Genomic DNA, 20,077 nt, shown 5'->3' on the forward strand with positions numbered 1-20,077 from the left:
CTTGCTGTGTGCCCGTGGGATTGGCAACCTGCACCTTCTCCTGCAGATGCAGAGACCTTCCTGCCCCTCTTTACACTCCAGAAGTTATATCTGAATTACAGAAAGTTGATCCCCTGCAACACCAATTTCCCCTTGGAGGGGAAATTCCTCACTCTGAAATCCTGGTGGAGACACATTGCGGGTCTTCCTAAAATATTTCAGCTCTTGTTCCCTCGGCCGGTCCAAACCCCGACAGCGGCGGGGCTTGGCCTCGGCTGCCCCTCCGGGAGCGAAGGGCAGTGGGGCCCTGTCAAAGCGCTGACACAGGGGCAGCCCTTTCCAATGAGCTGTCCTGATGCCAGAACCAGGCCGTGCCACGGCCGGGAGCCTGCTCCCGCTTGGCAGAGGGAGCCGTGCCGCCGGAGGGCGGGAAGCGCCGACCGCGGCCTTGAAGGGCAGCCTTCGTCCCGAGCGCTGCCGAGAGCCACGCAGAGCCGTGGAGACCCCTCGCGCACCCATGGGTGGCTCGTGCCTGGCAGGGAGGGCTGACATGGATGACCAGGGTGGTGCAAAGCAGGGCAGGATCGGGATGGAGCTGAGGGAGGAGAGAAGGGGACGCTGGGCAACACGGTGGGGATACTGGCGGCCTTTACGCCTTCGGACCTAGGGACACCGTTAGTGTCCTGCACCTCGGCCCTCGTGTGCAGGGCAGGAGCAAGAAACGCCGGGGAGCGAAACAGGCTGCAGGGATGGGCGCTGGGGGGACGTCTCTCCCGCTTGCCCCTGCACTCAGGCAGCTCTCGCCAGGGCCAGGCCCGGTGCAGGGCTGTGCCACGGGGAGCAGCGGCAAGACGCTGCCGCGCACCGCAGCCGGCAGTGGAAAATGGATCGTGTATCTTTAACCCGCAGAGGCCGAGACGTGTGTGTGTTTTTTTTTTCATCGCTAACAATGGAAACTTTTTTTTTTTTTTGCAGTGTTTCCCTCCAGCGGCCCTGCCAAGCGGCACCAGAGCGCGAGCGAGCGAACAGAAAAAAAAAAAAAAGAAACTTGTTCCGCTGAGTTCAACCCCAGACAGGCTCACAACTTCCTTCCTGCTTTCCTACCCCCTCCCTCCGCTCTCCTCCTTCGCTCTGCTCTTCTCCCGCCGCCACTCCTGCTCCGCACGCCTCCAGCCGCAGGCGACGTGGCCGCAGCGCCCGCGCGGCACCCGCGGGGACAGAGAGCGGGAGCAGGAGCGCGGTGCCCCCCGCAGCCCCTCCCCGCCGAGGGCCAGAGCGGAGCTGCTTAAATACGGGCGCGGAGCGGGGCTGCCGGCGGGGGCCGCGCGCCCGGGGACATGGTGGCTGCAGCCCGCGGCGGGCGCCGGCGCCGCCGGGCGCCGTGGGGCAGCGCGCACTGAGCGCCCAGCCCGCGCGCAGGTAAGCGGAGGTGGTGGCGGGGCCCGCCGGCCGCCCCAGCCCCGGCCACGCTGCCCGTGCCGCGGCTCCGCTTGGAGCTGCCCGGCCCTCGGTGATGGGCAGCGCGTGGCTCGCGTGCGCGGTGGGGTGGATGGGGGGTCTGCAGCCCCGCGGGGACACGCGCGGGGTGGAGGGGCCTTGCGGCAGGGCTGTGGGGCGGCCGCACGGGCTCCCTGAGTGTGCTCACGGATGCCGAGCCCGCGCGCGGACCCGCGCGCTCCCGTCACAGCGGCTCGCAGAGCGCAGCACGGGGATGAGAGGAAGGACGGGGCTCCAGCAGCGGGCAGCACGGCGGGGCACCAAGCGGGGCAAGCCGGGGCGGGGGGCTTGCCGAGAGCCCCTGCAAGAGCAGGGCCCGCCTGCACGCTGCCCACGGCAGAGCAAGCGCCCAGCACGGTGTGCAGGGCAGCAGTGCGGGTGCCTGGGGCTGCAGGCAGCGCCGGGCGCGCGGGGCAGGGACCTGGCTGCTGGACAGCCCGGGCTGCTGCGGATGCGGAGGGGGAAAGCAGGGGAAACGGTGTGAGCAGGGAGCCCTTGTGCATCCGCGCGGAGAAATCCCTGCTCCAGACCAGACCTTGGCCGGTCGGAGGTGACGAGCCGGAAGCTGGCAAATCTGAGCTGTTTGGAGCTTTTTTCCTTCCTCCAGAAAAGAAAAAAAAAGTAAAAAAAAAAAAAAAAGAAAAGTTGGCGTTGGAGCCAGAACCTGAGAGCTTCCAACTTGTGGCCGGCATCGAGCGGCCAAAGCTGTGGGGAAGAAACCAGGGGAAGAGCTGCCGCGGGCTCATGGCCCCCACAGACGCATGGAAAGGGGGCAGGTGGGGGCACCTCTGCGCCAGGTCCCGCTGGCCTGGGTGGCTGGGGGTGGTGGCCCTTGGCCACGCAGCCGTGGGCAGGGGGACGCAGGGCCGCTCTCACCGCTGCTCTTTCTCCCCACAGCCGCCCCGGTGTATGGAGCCGTCGCGGAGCCGCCCGGCGATGCTGCAGGTGCCGTCGCGGAGCGAGCCCCGGCGGCCCCGCGGAGCCTGAGCGCCGAGGCGGCGGCAGCGGCGGCCCCCCTGCGCGCCCCGGCCGCCTACTATGGCCGTGTACTGCTATGCGCTCAACAGCTTGGTGATGATGAGCGGCAGCAGCGAGGCGACGAGCGGCGGGAGCAAGACGCCGCCTCCCGCGGCGCCCGGCGGCCGCCTGCCGCTGCCCGCGCTCGCCGCGCCGCCCCGCTCGCCCCGCTCGCCCCGCCGCGGCGCCGCCTTCCTCTTCCCGCCGCCCGAGGAGGGGCCGCCGCGCCGCCTGCAGCGCGAGCTGCACCACGTGCAGGTGAACCAGAAAGTGGGGCTCTTCGAGGCGCACATCCAGGCCCACGGCTCCGCCACGCCGCCTCCCTCGCCGCGGCCACGGCCCACCAGCCCCACGGCGCCTGCCAGCCCCACGGATTCTGCCAGCCCTTCGGCGCCCACCAGCCCCACAGCACCCACCAGCCCCATGGCACCCACCAGCACCACGGCGCCCGCCAGCCCCACAGCACCCGCCACCATGGTGCTCGGCCCCGGCCCACGGCCACGAGCCTATGGGCAGAGTGAGGCCATCAGTGATGGCAACGGGCAGAGCGAGGCCACCAGTGATGGCAGCAGGGGCCCTCCTGGCGGCTCAGAGGAGATGCAGAGCGCGAGACGGGCACCGCGCGGCAGCCCCCTGCGGTCCCCGGGACCCGGCCCACGGTGCGACGAGGCGGTGGTGGCCCCCGCGGGACCGGAGGGCCGGAGTGCGGCGGGCGGCGGGAACATCCCCGCCGTCATCGTTACGGACCTGGGGGGCCCGGAGGAGGAGGCGGGCGCCGTGCCCCCCAGCAGCGTGCCCGTCCGCAAGCTCTCCTCATCCTCAGCCTCTTCCACCGGCTTCTCCTCGTCCTGGGAGGAGTCCGAGGAGGACATCTCCAGCGACCCCGAGCGCACGCTGGACCAGGCACCCGCCTTCCTGCAGACCCTGGACCAGCAGAAGCCCCGAGTGGTGAGTTCCGCGTGCCGCTGGGTTTGGGACTGGCCGCATGCACCATGGCGGGCGGGCAAGGCCGGGCTCCAGCTTTCCGGCACGTACCGCGTGCTCACAGGTGCCTCCCATGGCAAGGAGCTCCGGCTCCTCCCGGCGCCGGGAGCTTTCCCAGGAGAAAGCTGGAATATATAGGAAGGATATATAGGAAGGAATATATATCCCAGGAATATACTCCCTCTTCAGAACTGAAACTGTGGGCTAACTACCTGTGAAGATTTATCCCCATGCCCGTCCCTGTGTGCGTTCCACAGAGAGTCAGGAGTCTCTGCCACTTCTGTTACCTCCTGGGAAAAGCTTTTTGCTTGTGAGGCATCCTACGTGCTAAGCAAGTGTGTTTTGCACAAGGTGTTTATATTAAGCTCCCTTGTTTCTGGATCTCTGTTTTGGGGCTGCTTGGGAGGCAAGGGCGAGCATGAGTGCCGGGTCCGTCCTGGCGTGGGAAGGTCCCTGCGGGAGGGAGAGCTTTGCGATGCACTCCGGGGCCGCGCACGTGCCAGGGATTCGCCAGCGGCTCTGCTCTCCACAGCATGTGCTGTGTTCGGAGCTGTCACTCCACTTATCCACAGTGCTTCGGCTGCCCGAAGCCAGGGCCACGCGACCGTCACAAGCTCCTCGGAGCAGCACGCAGCCTTCCCGGCCTCCCCAGCCTGTGGGTTAAACCCATGCGAATCTGGCGCTGGAGCCTCACGCAGACAAACCCTGAACGCTCTAGAGTCACCCGGTGTCTCCTCGGTGCTGGTGTCTGCCAGTGGCCTGTTGGTTCTCAGTGATGCCATTCATCACATCTAACTTTCCGTAGACACATGATAGTGAAACTCTTGTTAGACTCAATGACATGAAGAAGAGCGGTGCGGCAAACATATAAGTAGAGCGAGGGAATCAAAGTCATGATGAAGAACTGCCATGGTGTGGTTTGTAAAGCACTCGCTAGCCTGGGGTAAACATCCTTGCTTGTCTCCTCGTTTCTGCCTATTCCAAGAAGTCGGGCTCAGTTCTCCTTAGGGCGGAGAAGTAGATGAGTAAAAACACAGTTTGTGAAATTATGAACTACAATTTAGTAATCTTACTATTTTAGTAATCTCTGATCACCTATTTACCGTACCAACAACTGTGATGGACCCTGCTGATTTTCTGTTGAAAAACAATTCACTGATGGGCAAACTCATCTCTGCGACTATGGTGGAAACCTTCCTGGCGCCTTGGGCGGGCTCTCAGCAACCCCCATGGCCTTCAGCGCACGGGATGTGTCCCATGGCTTGGTCATGAGTTAGTCTTGTTCTACCAGCGCGAGATCAGAGCAAGTCTGAGATCAGAGTAACTCTGCTGGGTTCAGAGTCTCCCCCAGGCTGAATGAGATCAAGATCTGCTCCAAAACGGGTCTGTGGAGCCTGAGGAGGTTCATGTGATTTTTCCTTTTCAGTGTTGGAGTAGTCTCGGCTGGACTAATTTACGGTGCTGCTTTCCGCTGCGCTCCAAACGTCCCGTGGCCGGGTTGATTGCTGGCTCTGGCAGGGTACAGTCAACTCGGCAGCAGGATTGTGCGCAAATGCCCAGTAGCTCCAAGCTGGTTCACGTAAACAACACCCAAATAACTTTGTATGCGGGTTGGCAAGTTGCTCCGAAGCGCCGAGGGCGGCAGGAGGCGGCGGTCTCGGGTTGCAGGCTCCTCACCCTTGGTGCCCTCGCTCACTCCTTGCAGCCGCAATGAGGGAAGGAGCGGCGTGAGGGCAGAGTGTGCGGGAGGTGCCGGGCCGCCCGCGCTCCCGCCTCGGGGAGAGGACAGCGGCTCCTGACGGTGCATCCCGACGCGCGTGTTTGCAGCGCGGCGGCTTCTGCCTTTCCTTCCCAGAGGCCGCCCAGCACGGCGGGTCTGGCAGGGACCTCCGGCCGTCGCTCGCGGTTCCTCTCGGTGCTCCCGGCACCTCCGCGCGGGCCCTGCCGCCTTGGCAGGCCAGGCAGGGAGTCGACACCATGCTCGGGCCCCCATGTTGGGCGGTGATCTCGAGAAAACGCTGTTGCGAAAGGAAGGGAGGCGGCCCGGCCTCCTCCTCCTCCGACACGACACCGCGCCGCGGAGCCACCCGGGGCTGCGCCGCTGGCACCGGCCCCAGCCTTGTTTACCGAAAGCGTTTGGGGGTGCATGGTGGCGCGGGGGAGCGGGGGCTCCACGCCGGCCGCAAGCGGCCTGCGAGGCTGGCGGCCGCAGGGCCGGCGTGTCGGCGTGGCCGCGAGGCCGCTCAGGGCCTGCGCGCCGCCCGGCGCCGCTGCGGCCTCCCCGGCCCTGGGCTGCCGCTGCCCACGGACACGCGCCAGGTTTCGGAGGCGCTCGAGCGACGACGTTTGTCGGGCTGTGTGGGAGGACCCGGCCCAGCGTTGGGACAGGGCCACGGCCACGGCCGCCTTTCCCAGGGCAGACGCGCTGGAGCGAGGGGCGCGCGGCAGCCGCCTGTGCCCCGGGGATGGAGGTGCTAGAGGGCAGCGCGTTGAGGCGACTGCTGGGCTAGACCCCCCGGCCTCGCCGGTGCCTCTGCGACGAGGCGAGAGGGGCGAAGGGAATGCAGGAATTCACTGCCGCAGGAAAACGAGCGCTGGGAGAAGGGCTCGTCGCTGCTTTCCCGCAGCCCCTGTGGATGCACAAGGACACGCAGCGGGGCAGCCGCTCCCTGGGGAGCTCCCAGAGCCGCTTCCCGGGATGGGGAGGCTGCCACCAACGTGCCCAGGGGCAGGAGCTTCTGGCAGGGGCAAAGCAGGGAAGGCTGCTGGCCGCCGGCAGGGCTCCTAGTGCACATGCGGGGCTGTAAGGAGCCAGGCTTAGCTAGCGATGCCTGCAGGCCGTGAGCGTGTGTGCGCCTCTGTGCTCCTCTCTCTGGCTGTGCTTTACTCCTCCTTCCCACCTTGCCACCCCGTGAGCCCACAGCACACGGGCGGTGTCACCCGGCTGGTACCGGCGCGGCACGGAGGGGCCCTGCCTGCCTGCACGGAGGCACCGCACGATTCTGGTGACGCGGAGCCCGAGGCTGCAGGCAAGGCCCACGCGGCCGGGACCAGATCTGCCTCATCTGTCTCTTCATAGACCTGCTGCGTTTTGCATCTTCTCTTTTTACAACAATTTCACACAGAAAACATTACCTAAAGATAAAAAGTGGGGACATTAGAGCCCAAAGCATCCCTGCGGTGCCAGAAGAGAGCCCAGAGGACACTTCGGGCTCGTTGTTCATGGGGCAACAAGGATTGCTCCCTGCCCCGAGTCGGGACCCGCAGGCGTTCAGGAGCTTGGCTGGTTGGACCCTCAGGCTGCTCGGCAGGATGTCCACAGAAATAAGATCCCAGATCAGTGGAAACTTTGCAGTTCCGTCTACACCTTTTTTCAGGCCTTGAAATGAAGGGAAAAAAAAAAAAAAAAACACAAGCAAAAATCAAATCATAGTCAGCACCTGCCTCATGTTTTCCATATTATTTCTGTCATGTGTTAGGACAGATTTGCGTGTGAAGAAAACATTAGCGCAGCACTGAGCAGTGACTGCAAGCCAGCGCTGGGGCAATGTTTTCGTTGCACGTAAATCTGTTGCAAGTCACTGGGGAAATAATGGCACCTACGTGTGATGTTACAGCTCGCTCCGGGTCGGAGGGGCTGCTAGGGGTTGTTTGTCTTTATGCCGGTCAATAAATTGATGCCGTAATTTTTACCTGCTTTTATGCAATGAAGCCCAGCCAAACTTTCTAGGAAAGGGATGTTAATGTTTAACAAATAGAAAAAAAAAAAAAAAAAAAAGTTGACATTTTCAAAAACTGCCTGTAACTTAGCAGCCTAATCCCTGCTTCCCAAATTGACCTTTAGGGGAATGAGTCCCCTCCTGTGGCACCTCCTGGTCTCTGCTGATGGTGATGGGGCCTTGAGGACTAGCCTGGGCTGTGCTGAACACAGAGGAAGCTCTTCCTAAGTTACCCCCAACTGTTTTCTCTAAGATTTATCAAAATTCCGTTCCTGCTCCTACACACATGGAGCCAGGTCATGCTCAGCACTGGGGCTCTGAGTAGTTTGGGAAGCTGCTTCAGTCTGGTGCTTTCTGCCCTGCGGTTCCTCCTGGATGGGCAATATTAATGTCTAGATAGTCCATGTTGTTCTCAATGTTGTCATGCTTTTCAGCTATGAAAGGAAAGAATTGTTTTTTTTTTTTTTTTTAAATACTAAAGAACATTCTTTTCGCTAAAGACATGGAAAAGCAGACAGTCTAATAAGAGGAATTCAATTCTTCCTTTCAGATCTAAAAGTTATTGCTAGCCAAAAAAACATGGATTGCTTTTGGAAGGAGAACTAGCAGGTAAAACAAGAAGGGCTTCTTAGCACTTCTAACTCCTTCATGTAAGTAGTACAGTGTATTATCTGATCAGCTACGACACAACAGGAACTGCATTAACATTTGGCACTGCTGCGGTTCTTAAGTAATAGTAAAGCATCCTTCATCCCCCAGAAAGACATATATGGGCTCAGGAGGGACACGCTGCCATTTCAATGAGTTTGGTTCAAAATGCAGCATTAGGCTCTCTCTTTGCTCTTTGCTTCACGCACTTGGCTTGAGGAGATGTTGGTGCCTGCAGCTCCCATGCCGTGGAGCTCACCGCGTTTGTCCAGGTTTTGCCTGGGGTTTCATCCCCAGCTGCTGGAGTTTGCGCTTGGCTCTAAGTCCTGTACCTGGGGCTTTGGCAAGCTGGGCTGTGCGTGTGGCACAGAGGGTCTCATTTTCGCAGTTCCCTTCTACCTGGATGGCTCGGCCTCAGTCACCAGCAAAGCGTTAACGCTGGGAATGAGCAGCGCAGCGTCGCAGCGGGACAGTGAAACAGGGAGCAGGTCTGGCCCTGGCCCCTGCACGGGGGCTTGCAGGGGGCCAGGACGTGGTGGTGGGGCCGATGGGGTGGCAGCAGCACCTGCCTTCAGCATCACCTCCTCCTCCTCCTCCTCCCCCTGCGCTTCCTGTCCCTTTGCCCTTGCTTGGGCAATTCATCTACAGCAAGATACAATCAAAGAACCCTCTTCCTCTGCTAAACAATTCGCTCCTTTTGTTAGGGTCAGATAAACTGCTGATAAAAGCTGTTGTAGCTCCACAGAAGCCAGCTGCTGCAGGTTTGGTCCTTGGGCCTTTTTCTTTTCGCCTTGCCCTGCCCCGCGTGTACCGGGCTACGCCTTGCGGCCAGTCCCACGCAAGGCCCAGCTAAGGAAACAGAGAGCCCAGCCCAGCTCGCCAACATAGGGATAGTTTTATCCCATTGAGCTCGACGCATCCGAAACATTTCCACTAAAAGGGGGACTGAGTTACAGAGGTGAGGGATGCCGCGAAGGTGCAGACAGGGCGCTGCGGGAGGGCAGGGGCGGCAGGGAGGGCAGGCTCCTGCCCCACGGGAGCAGGGCCAGGGCCCGGGCAGCAGCCTCGAGCCCCCGACGGCGCCAGGGCTGTCCCACGGACACGGGGGAATCGGCCGCGCGCCCAGGCGGAACCGCGCGCTGGACGGGCAGCGTGTCCTGCACGCTCGGCAGGGACCAGAAAAGAAAGGAAGGACTTAAAAAAAAAGAAAGAAAAGAAACGAAGAAAAAGTCAAGTTTGCTTTTTTGGCAGCCTGTGGATCAGAGTGTCCAATCTGCAATCTCTCTTGGTATGTTTCATGTGGGTGGGTTTTGTTAAGTTAAGGCAAAGTTCTTGCACCCCCAGGCTACTCGCATTAAATGCATCTCCAATTTTAGCAACATTCTTTCCAGGCTCAGCTACATTTGTTTTTATCTTCTCTATGGCAATTGATGATCCGAGTCTAAAACGTATAACTCCACAGGATCTCCTGTTATATATTTCTTCCACAGCTGAATCAGGGCTGTATAATCCAACGACATGTTGTAATGCCTAATGCTTTCTTTAATACATTCCAGATTTAAGGAGTCAGCAGAGTTTACATATCCAAAGTAATAAATTTAAACAGTAATAAGGGCAAATCCTGAATCACAATTGTATCTTGAAAGCGTCTCCCACCCCCTATCTTTTCTGGTCTGGCTAACGTCTGTTTGTAGGAAACTCAGCAGGACAGATAAAAGATGAAGAGACAAACAACTTAATCCTCTAATAATGTCAAGTGGAAAATCCAACAGCAGATTGGCGAGGAGCTCAAATAAGCACCACAAAGTAGCCCTTGCTGAGACCTACAGAACTAGTCTAAAACAGTGAGCTCAGGGTATAATTACAGATGAGCCTGAATAGGTCCCAAAGGTTCAAACATTTCTTTGAACTCTTGAAGCTGAGCCCAATATTCTTCCTTTTTCCATCCTCACATAACATCAGCTCAGCTCCACAGGGGCCGGTCCATGGTCACCGTGTACCCTTGGCCACCTGGGTGCTAGCACAGAGCAGCTGTAAAGAACCACAGGTTGGTGTTTGGGGCTTCTACCCCCACAAAAGCCGTCGCAACGGCGAGATAGCTGCGAGCACACGTCGCCCGAGGAGCTGTGCTGAGTGCCACGGCACCGTCCTGCCCGGGCTGAGGAGCAGGACACAGGGGCAGCGTTGCGGACTCTGGGATAGGTGTGCCACCACTGAAGGTCTGCTCCATAGGAGCTTCCAAAGCTCCCGTGCCCAAGGAAAATTGGTGAAAAGCAGCCCTGCCACAAACCAGACCATCTCTTCGGGGCTTTGGTGGGGCCCTTCCCATGCAGGCAGTCACGAGCGCAGCAGGTGACACCTCAAACTGCGGGAAGAAGGGATGGGAACAGAGCAAATCCCAGGCTCGAAAGCAGCGAGGAGAAGCAGCTTGGAGCTGGTGGCCCCAAGCAGGAGGAGTCAAGGCCAAGATGCCCAGAGAGCTGCCGCAGGGGCCCGGTGATTCAGCAAGGGGCTTTTCTGCAAGGGCGTTGGTGGGTCTCGGCAGACAGGGGTATTGCGATACCAAGCTGAGGTGGGAGACTGCCCCGGAGGTGAGTTTCACTTGGGAGGGTGGTTTGGAAAGGCACTGCTAGGGATATTATCCCAAAGAAACCTGCAAGACTTCCAGGTCTGTAATGACAGACACAGATCCAAGCCTTGTGCTGGCTAAAAGTGCCAGTATGGGAGCCGGACACTCACATATGAAAGAGCAGGGGCATCTCTGCTCACGCCGTGGAGGCAGGAGGACCATCCTGTGGGTTGAAGGAGACCCGAGGCACTCACCTTTCCATCAGCACCAAGTTTCCCATCAGTTTGCATGGAAGCATCTCCAAGCCCCGTGATCCACCTGCCCCCTGCTCGAGAGGCCTGCTTTGGGGACAGTCTTTCCACATCAACCCTCGGCTGGAAGCGAGAGTGTGAGAGCTGGCTGGCCTTGGAAGAACGGGGGTATTTTGCCAAATAGTGCATTTTCCAACAAAAGTCAAGGGGGAGTCAGAATGATTCACAATTTCACACACGTTTTCTGAATCGTTCCGGCCTAAAAAAATACAGAGGTGGGGGAAGAGGGAAGGATGTTAAAAATAGTGATGTGTGTCATTCTGACACTTTCAAAATGAACCGTTTCACTTGGGGAATGGTTTGTTTATGTTTTGCAAGCACCTGAAAAGTAGATTTGATTCAGAGTGGCATTTTTCACTTAAAAGTTGACCTCAGCACTAAAGCATATTGAAGGAAGAAAAGAGGAAAGGTTCTTCAGAAGTTACATAAGCAAAATGAAACCTGGCCTTTTGCTTTGGCACCGAATGAAGCATTGGAGAATTTTCCTTCAAAAGTCCCATGATTTCGGCTGTGTTCAGCCTGACCTGAACGTTTCCTTTCCCCGCACTGGGTTTTGCTCAAATTTCTGATGTAAAAATATCCCGTCTCCATCCAGATCCCGTGCTGGCCAACCTTGAAGTCTCATGCCATGGAGCAAGTAGTTTAATCTGAGGTCAACCACACTCTGCTGTGATTCAGACTGAAACCTGTGGTATCGAGTGAATACGAGCCCTGGGTTTTGTAGATAACTGGCAGCTTCTCCGGAAGACGCAGCGTCAAACCCCATTTAAAAAAGTAACCCAGGCTCCCGGGGCCCTGAAATCTCCCTGGAAATCTTGAGCACAGCCCGGTGCTGCGCCAGCGTGGAGGCTACAAGGCACTTTCTGCTTGGAAATGAAAGCTCATGGCCGCAGGGGGGTCCACGAGGTGCCAGGCAAGCAGGTGGCATCGTGCTCCCGCTGCCCCCCACGAGCCTGGATTGGCTCCCAGGGAAAACCCGGAGCAGGCTGGGCATATCCGGGGCTGTGCAGCCCATGTGTGTGGAGGGCCTGGCACCTTCCTCTTGGGTTTTTCTCTGGAGTTGGTCACTTTTTCTGCAAAGAGAGGGGATTTGGAGATCTTGGGCCTCAGCAGCTGGGAAAATGGCTGTGACTATTAACCAGTAAACAGGATTGCATCTCTCAGTGCAGCCTGTTGGATTTTAGCAAAGCTGGGGGCTTTCCAGGCAAACAATTGCACTGCATTAACAGTATATGGAAGATGGCACGTGTCTTTTTACAAGGAATACTGGGCTCTGACAATGCTTGGAAAATGCTGGGTTGTTCAAGCACCCCGAACTCCCTTGCAAGCGAATGGTGCGCAGGTACCAAGGTGTTTCCAAACCCTGTGCCCTCCAGTTGCCCAAAAGCTGACGGATGGGTCCAGGTTGCCTCTTGAACTAAATCACTCTTTTCCTCCTCAGCCAAAGGATGTACCTCGATGGCTTCCTTTTAACGGGGCCTTGGAGTAGTAGTTGTTATTGTTGTATTGTTATTGTTGTTGTTGTTGTTGCTGTTGTTGCTATTATTATTATTATTATTAAAGGAAATAGTCCCTGAAGCAAAGGCATGAATATTGGGTGCCCCTTGTTCCCTGACCATCTCTCAGGCACTCCAGGATAACTCCAAGGAAATGGCCAAGCAGCTGCCCTTGGAAAATGAGCTCTGCCTTCTCCTGGGCTAATGAGCAGAATTAGACGAGCTCCAGGGCCCAAGCTGGGTGAGGCAAGCGGCGGTAGCGGCTCTCACCGGGCAGCCCGGGCTTGCACAACGGCCGCGTTTTCCATGCGCCGAGCAATTAAGCAACTCGCTTGGGAATTCGGTTGCAGGGCTGTTTGGGCAGCAGGGCCAGCTGCAGCGTAACGCGCGTTGCAACACGCGAGCCGAGCGCTGCTGCGTTGTGGCAGGGCTCGCTGAACGCAACGGGGCTGGAGAGACAAGCCCTGGCCCAGGAAGTGCTGGTGACGGGGTGGCGTGGAGCTTCTCCTAAGCAGCGCAGCTAATGGGGGGAATAATTTCCCCGAAGATAAAATAATTCTGAAAATACCTGCTAATGCATTTAAACCCCCTAAGATACATCAATTTCCATGCTGGGTGACAAAAAAGTACAGATTGCAGTGCTAATCTTGAAAATATCCTGCAATTTTTGGAAGGGAGGGAGATTCCAGGTTTAGTCTCAGTGGCAGACTCCACAACCGGAGGCCCCAGCTGATCCCACAGGAAAAGGCTTGTTTATCCCCCTGATCCCTCACTGTCACCCTCTGCTCCTGCATGGCCAAGGCAGAGCTCACAGCCTCTTTAAGCCAGGTTTTCCCCTCATTTTTGCTGCTCCGGGCTGAGGATACCGCTGGCAGCGCTGCAAGGGTCCGCCCGCACTGCCCTGCCCCACTGGCATCTCCGGGAACAAGGCAGGTCGGATCAGCAGGAGTGAAGTTATAAATATGTTTGGGAGCAAAAATAGGAACTGTCCACCAGAGCTATTTCTGATGACCTCAAAATAAGGCCAGAATTCTTCTTCTTCTTTTTTTTTTTTTCCCTCTCTCTGTTTCTTGACGCGGCTGCTGAGCTCTCCAGCAGAACAGGAAGTTGTCTGAGGAGCCGTTTGAGTAACCAGAGTTGTCAGATCAATGGAAAAAAAAAAAAAAAAAAAAAAAAGAAGAAGGGTTTGGGTACATTTTGTGAAAGTGCAGCCGACGATTTTGAAATTGCTGCAGTTTCTCTTCCTAGATCAGAGCTGCTTTTCATGCCAGGGGACTCATGGCCTCCACTGCTACGCCTGCCCTCAAAAAGAGCATTTCTCTGTGATGCTCTACGTTTGGCAACACCCACAAAGCCACGGAGAGGAAAAGCAAACGTGGGTTTATTGGTAGCGGGGCTTGGGGGCGTCAGGAGGAGGCAGAGCAGGAAGAGGAAGGAGGCCCCATTTTGCTGCCGAGGAGGAGGATGCTCGGGCCTTCGCCTCCGAACCGGGGCTGGCCCTGCATTTTGGTGGCACTCGCAGTGTCTGTCACATTTTGCAAGCCCAGGGGGGAACTCAGTGAATGCCAGACTGATCTTTCAGGGGAAGTGGAGCTGGGCTGAAAATATCTCCAGCACAGATAACTCAGAGGAAGTGCGTGTTTTAGAAAAGCGGGTGGAATGAGTCTAAGAATCTACCTGTTTTTTTTCCTGTTTTCCTTTTTCCTCCTTCCTCCCCATATTTACACTTAGGTTTTGCCTCTTTGCTGTCTCATCATGTCTCCATTTCCTTGGCTTTCTTTCCCGCTCAACTTGCAGAGCCATGGAAAAGCTCTTGGATGCCACCACAGCTGGATGCAGAGCTCAGCTCTGCTCTTAGCCTGTTCCTGGCAGTTTTTTGCCAAACTCTGTGGGGAATGGTCCCAGTGGGGAGAGAGCACTAGGAGGAGAGAGGAAGGGAAGGGAGGAGGAAGGAAGAGCCGTGGGGAATGAGACAGGGTGGTCGTGGGGAGCGAGGGAGAGCCATGAGCCAGGGCCGGCATGGGGAGATAAGACAGGCAGGAAGGAAGGGAGCGAAGGGGGAAGGCAGGTGGAAAAGGGAAGTGAGCAGGAGGCCAGGAATGCCGCGGAGAATACACGGGAAGCGGCTCAGCCATCTGGGAATGTGCTTTGTGCCCAGTGCTCAGGTGCAGCGGGCTGCCGGTGAGGGCAGAGCCCGGAGCTCTCCTGGAGCCAGCATGGCAGTGCGCAGCGTGGGGCAGTGAGGGCGGGACGGTGAGCATGGGATGATGAGCGCGGAGCGGTGAGCGCAGGGCGGTGAGTGCGGGGCAGTGAGCGCGGGACGGTGAGCGCGGGACGGTGAGTGCGGGGCAGTGAGAGCAGGACGGTGAGAGTGGGACGGTGAGAGTGGGACGGTGAGTGCGGGACGGTGAGCACGGGACGGTGAGCATGGGACGGTGAGCGCAGGACGGTGAGTGCGGGGCAGTGAGAGCGGGACGGTGAGTGCGGGACGGTGAGAGTGGGACGGTGAGTGCGGGACGGTGAGTGCGGGGCAGTGAGAGCGGGACGGTGAGTGTGGGGCGGTGAGAGCGGGGCGGTGAGCGCAGGACGGTGAGCGCGGGGCAGTGAGTGCGGGACGGTGAGCGCGGGACGGTGAGCGTGGGACGGTGAGAGCGGGACGGTGAGAGCAGGACGGTGAGAGCGGGACGGTGAGAGCGGGACGGTGAGCGCGGGACGGTGAGTGCGGGACGGTGAGTGCGGGGCAGTGAGAGAGGGACGGTGAGTGTGGGGCGGTGAGAGCGGGACGGTGAGTGTGGGACGGTGAGCGCGGGGTGGTGAGCGCGGGACGGTGAGCGCGGGGCGGTGAGCACGGGGCGGTGAGCGCGGGGCAGTGAGCGTGGGGTGATGAGCGTGGGGCGGTGAGCGCGGGACGGTGAGTGCGGGAGAGTGAGCGCGGGACGGTGAGCGCGGGGCGGTGAGCGCGGGGCGGTGAGCGCAGGACGGTGAGAGCGGGACGGTGAGCGCGGGGCGGTGAGCRCGGGGCAGTGAGCGTGGGGTGATGAGCGTGGGGCGGTGAGCGCGGGACGGTGAGTGCGGGAGAGTGAGCGTGGGACGGTGAGCGCGGGGCGGTGAGAGCGAGGCGGTGAGAGCGGGACGGTGAGAGCGGGACAGTGAGCGTGGGGCAGTGAGCGCGGGGCACAAGGGGTGGCCGGCGGGGTGCCCACCAGCCCAGCAGAGCCTGCAGGCGGGAGAAGCCAGCGCGGAGCTGAGGGCAAGAGCTCGGCCAGAGGGGCAGGCGGGGAGCAACGGGAGCCATGCAGCGGGCAGGCCAGCGCTGTGTGTGAGCCCTGCGGGGTGGCTGGAAAGGCAGGAGCGGAGGGCGAGGACAGCGGGGACAACCAGTGGGAGCCAGTGGGAGCCAGTGGGACTGGCTCCGCGCCGAGGAGAGGCCCCTGGGTCCTGGTGGGCAGCAGCAGCAGCGCGAATGTAGGGAGGGGAGGGCGAAACTCTACTCAGTGGTGGCCAGTGACGGGACAAGGGGCAATGGGTATAAGTTGAAACACAGGCAGTTCCTTCTCCATGTGAGGAGGAACTTCCTCACTGTGAGGGTGACAGAGCCCTGGCACAGGCTGCCCTGGGAGGCTGTGGAGTCTCCTTCTCTGGAGATCTTCCAAACCCACCTGGATGCCGCCCTGTGCCCCGTGCTCTGGGTGTCCCTGCTGGAGCAGGGACATTGGACTAGATGATCTCTAGAGGTCCCTTCCAACCTCAGCCATTCTGTGACTCTGTGACCCTGTGCAGAAGGACTGCACCCTCTCCGCTGCGCCTGGGCCACCTTGGCCAAGCTGCTCACACCATATGGCCAAAACACCAGATAAGAAGGTCGCCCCAGTTTTCCGTTAAATCTGCACCTGAGGAGATGATGGGCTGAGGCTTTTAGGTGTGCTAGACCCAACCTCACAAGGGATGGACCCGAGCTGGGAGGCACGACCGTCCCTGCAGCATCACCAGGCATCCTGCAGCGCCAGGCCTGGCGGCCAGGCCCTCCCCAGTGCAGCTTCCTGGGGCTTCCCCACCGCGGCAAACACTCCCGTTTAGGCCGGGGAGGATCTCGGCCCTGCACGGGGCTCCTCCCTCTTCCTGCGGCCGCCGCTCAAGTGGCTCTGCCGCTCGGGCTGCTCCGGCACAGCAGAAAATGAGAGAAACTCGGAAAAACAAGGTGACGCGGCGGCCGCTTCAGAGCACGCAGCTGGGCTCCCTGCCCGCGCGGAGGGCAGCGCATGTTTTGAAACCGTGCTTTTTTAAGCAACAAGAAGTGAGGTAGGCCCCAGGAGTGGTTTACGTGACCTTAATTGTGGTGGTGTCTGTGGAGGGGCTTCAGTGGAAGCAGTTAGGAGGCCTGTCCCAGTGGGGTCTGCGGTGACCCCGCTGAGCGCCTTGGCAGGCCAAGGCACTGAGGGGGCTGCGCCGGTCCCGTCTCCCTGTGGCAGCTCGGCTTGGCTGTCGGGCTGTTCCTCTCAGGTGAGCGGGGGTTTTAATGCAGGGGTAGGTTCTGAGGAACATCACTGGGCTTTTTTAGACTTTAGCCCGTCATCTGCTTCCGTGAGTGAACTGTGCCAATGACGTCGTGGAGCTGTAAATACCAGTTTCAGATCCACCTACCCCTGGGTGGTCTACGTGTGTGAGCTGAAAAAAAGCAGGATTTTCAGGTCAGAGCCTGATGCTAGAGGTCCATGTTTGTGCATGGGACATCTTGGGGTTTAGCCCGATGTGTCAGCACCAAACTAGGAAGCCGAAGGGCTGGAGGTACCGAGTGGCAGAGTCACCTGGCAGCTTCTGCTAGAGCATCGAGGAGTCCCAGGGACCAACACGCATCACTATTTATCGTAGGCAAGAGGAAACTTTGCTGGAACCACATCTGTATTTTGATGCCCATATGTTCACTGCTGTTCCTTACCACTTTTCTCTTGGTTTGAATCATCAACAAGCTCCTCTGGACGATGCTATGCCAGGTGCATGCAGCACCCTACATCTCCTTGCAGCGATTAGCCCTCTAATCCATAGCTTGGCTAGCAGTGGGTCCTTGCCTCCCCTCCTTCCCCACGCATCATGTCCCAAAATAGATATCAGGGGAGCCCAGCAGTGAAGCTGGGGCTAACAGCGGATGTTGCAGTGTTGTGTAGCAGCAGAGATGTGCTTCACCTCGCACTGAGGGGAGTCCTTGTCCTCTCAAGCAAGAGGTTCAGCAATATGTTTCCTCCTTCTGCTGGCGGCTTGCCAAGTCGAGCAGGTTAGGTTAACACTGATAAAAGCAGCTCTATGCAACCCTCAAACTGGGGCATACGGGTTTCCTCTCTAGATTTGCATTTCTCTTGCAGCCCTTTTCGACTGACCTGAGGTTCAGTCATGTGCAGGTGGAAGAAGCCTTGCATTTCAGCACAGTTAACTGTAAGTGCTTGAGGAGGAGCAGGAGAGCACGAGTATACACACACACACACACACACACACACACACACACACAGAGCCCCAAGCCCCAGCCTCATGTAGTGTCACCAGGGACGAGCGCTGCTCTCGGAGCAGCTCAGCACGTCACAGCAGCAGGAGCACGAGCTTCCATACAAGCGTGGCACATGCATGGTGGAGCGTGCACGTGCACACACAGGCAGCACCTTCACACACGCAGCGGCCACCTTGGACCTCCAGAGCTGCCAGCAACTTCTAGAGGCAAAACCGTGGGCTCTGTAGCTCGGCATAAGAGCCAGCTTGGAGAAGGAGGGAGCTGCGGTGGCCCACAGCCTTCATGCCTTGGTGCTGAATGTGGCACAGGACACCCTCCATACTGTCAGTTTTCACTCCATCCTTGCTGAAAAGCACAACCATCACTGGAGTTTTGGTGAAGGTAGTTTTCTGCTTTGTTTTGTTTTGTCTTAATAAGGATAGTAAAAAAAAGAAAAGGGGTTTCAGGCTTTGGTCCAGTTGCTTTTGCTTTTAGTTTCACAGATGTGACAAGCATCCTCAGTTTCTCTAATTTTGAGGTGAGAAGGGAAACGAGCTGTTTATGGGGAGAGCAAGAAAATCTTCAAGCCCACTGCACCTCCGTGACTCTCAGCACCAAAAACCAGAGCACAAACCCCCCCTCACGAGGACGGAGTAGCTGGGCCAGGGCATTACTGCCTAGATCGGAGCGACACAGCCAGGATCTCAGTGGCTTCGTCCCCTGGAGGAAGCTGGGTGCCAAACCCGCAGCCCATGGCAAACCCTCGCCTCTTGGCACGCTCTCCTTTTGCCCTTCTGCCTATGCCCTTGGCAGCCGGGGAGAGCGGCCAGCAGCGCCCATGCACCAGGCCTTGGCCAGTCACCAAGGCTCTGTGCTTGCTAAGCATCGCTGCTTCCCCACGTTGGGGCTTTTCCCTTTGAGTTGTGCTAGGGAGACTGTCCTCTTCCCTTCTCCAGTTTTCCCAAATTGCTCTGGTCGCCTTCTATCCCCAGCAAGTCAATGCCCTCGATCCCATGCGGCAGATCCATGGCACTCCTGGCTGGTTCCCTGCACTGGCTCCCAAGGCGTCTCTGTGGTCCCCCCGTCCTTCCCTGCAGTGCTGCGTCTGCCAGGCCCTTCTGCCCGGAGCCGCCACAGGAGGCCCTGTCCCTGGGGCGCAGAGGGTCCATGGCTTCTGAATCCCTAACGCTTTGTGAGGGCCTTTGCCTTTATGCTGTAGACAATGGATCATCATTTTTATGGCACAGGATGTAGCACAAGCAGGCCCCGATTCCTGTTTACTCTCAACGCTATCACGGCCTTGCTACGCAGGCTTTCCTCGTTACCGCTCCCCTCTGCCGCGGGCCTCGCGGGCCTGTAAGTGCTTCATCCGCACAGCCACACAAACCAAACACACCGTGCGATCAATACGGCCAGGCGAAGCGCGGTAGAAACCTTCCAGTGGAAAATGGATGGGTGTCATTTGTTTGCCCAGGTGTTGAGCGCGGGCCAGGGCGGCTCAGGCCGCGCTGCGGGTGCCGGGGAGGCCGCCCTGCTCCCGGAGGGCTGCTTGTGTGAGGCGATGGGGAGGCCACGGGCCGCGGGCCAGCCGCCTTCCCAGCCTTGCTCCCCATGGACCTGCCGATGGCTCAGCATAAAGGAGATCCTCTGACTTTACACACGGCCCTTTGGAGTTCGGTTTGGGGCAGACAGGGGTGAAGAGCACGGATCGATTTGGGCTGCCCTCCAGCCCTGCGCACGCTGCCCTCGGGGTCTCAGACCTCCGGGCTCGGCGGTGCTGCGGGTTAATGACCCTGTGGGAAAGACAGGGGCTTCAGCAAGAGTGTCCGGTGCCTGGATAGCCCAGGAGCTACCGAGATATCAGACAGTCAGGAGCCTGGGGTAGGAGCCTGGGTCAGACCTCCTCCTTCCTTGCTCCTGTGCTCCTGGGCTCACACCACGGTCTCTGTAATACACAGCCCTCGGTCGGACACCTCCCACCAGCCTTTACCATGACTTCTCAGCTCTGTATTTTTTCCCTTATTTATGGTCTTTCTCCTTGTCCAGCAGAAAACAAGGCAACGTGGAAAACAATATGCAATTCAGTCTGCAGTGGTGCATCCAATGTACAGGAACTGGCTACTTTGTACGGTACATACTGTGAAATAACAGACCTGCCTTGGCACGGGCTGGGCAAACAGAGGTGACTAAGCAATCCCGTTGATTTATGGCATTAGCCTTGCACAGAAGATCCGGGAAGCCTCTGGGAAAACTGCCGATACCTTAAGGAATTGCCACCCGCGAGCTATAAAGGCGGCGCGGGCGCAGCGGGGCCCCGCTTGGCGAGCCCGGAGCGCGCAGGGGCGCGAGGCCGGGCGGGAGGCAGCCGTGGGCGCCGCGCT

The 20,077-nt window shown here is 58.7% G+C and overlaps 1 protein-coding gene across 1 annotated transcript in view; it reads left to right on the forward strand.

Moving 5' to 3' along the window:
* The first annotated feature begins 2,514 nt into the window (after positions 1-2,514).
* Positions 2,515-20,077, forward strand: part of ITPKB (inositol-trisphosphate 3-kinase B) — a 33,222-nt gene continuing 15,659 nt past the window's right edge. The window contains exon 1 of the mRNA XM_026048124.1: positions 2,515-3,441. Coding sequence (XP_025903909.1) covers positions 2,515-3,441 — 927 coding nt within the window. The remainder of the gene's footprint in view (positions 3,442-20,077) is intronic.

This window comes from Nothoprocta perdicaria, unplaced genomic scaffold, assembly GCF_003342845.1.
Source record: "Nothoprocta perdicaria isolate Ctin4 unplaced genomic scaffold, notPer1 scaffold_51, whole genome shotgun sequence".
Classification (NCBI taxonomy): domain Eukaryota; kingdom Metazoa; phylum Chordata; class Aves; order Tinamiformes; family Tinamidae; genus Nothoprocta; species Nothoprocta perdicaria.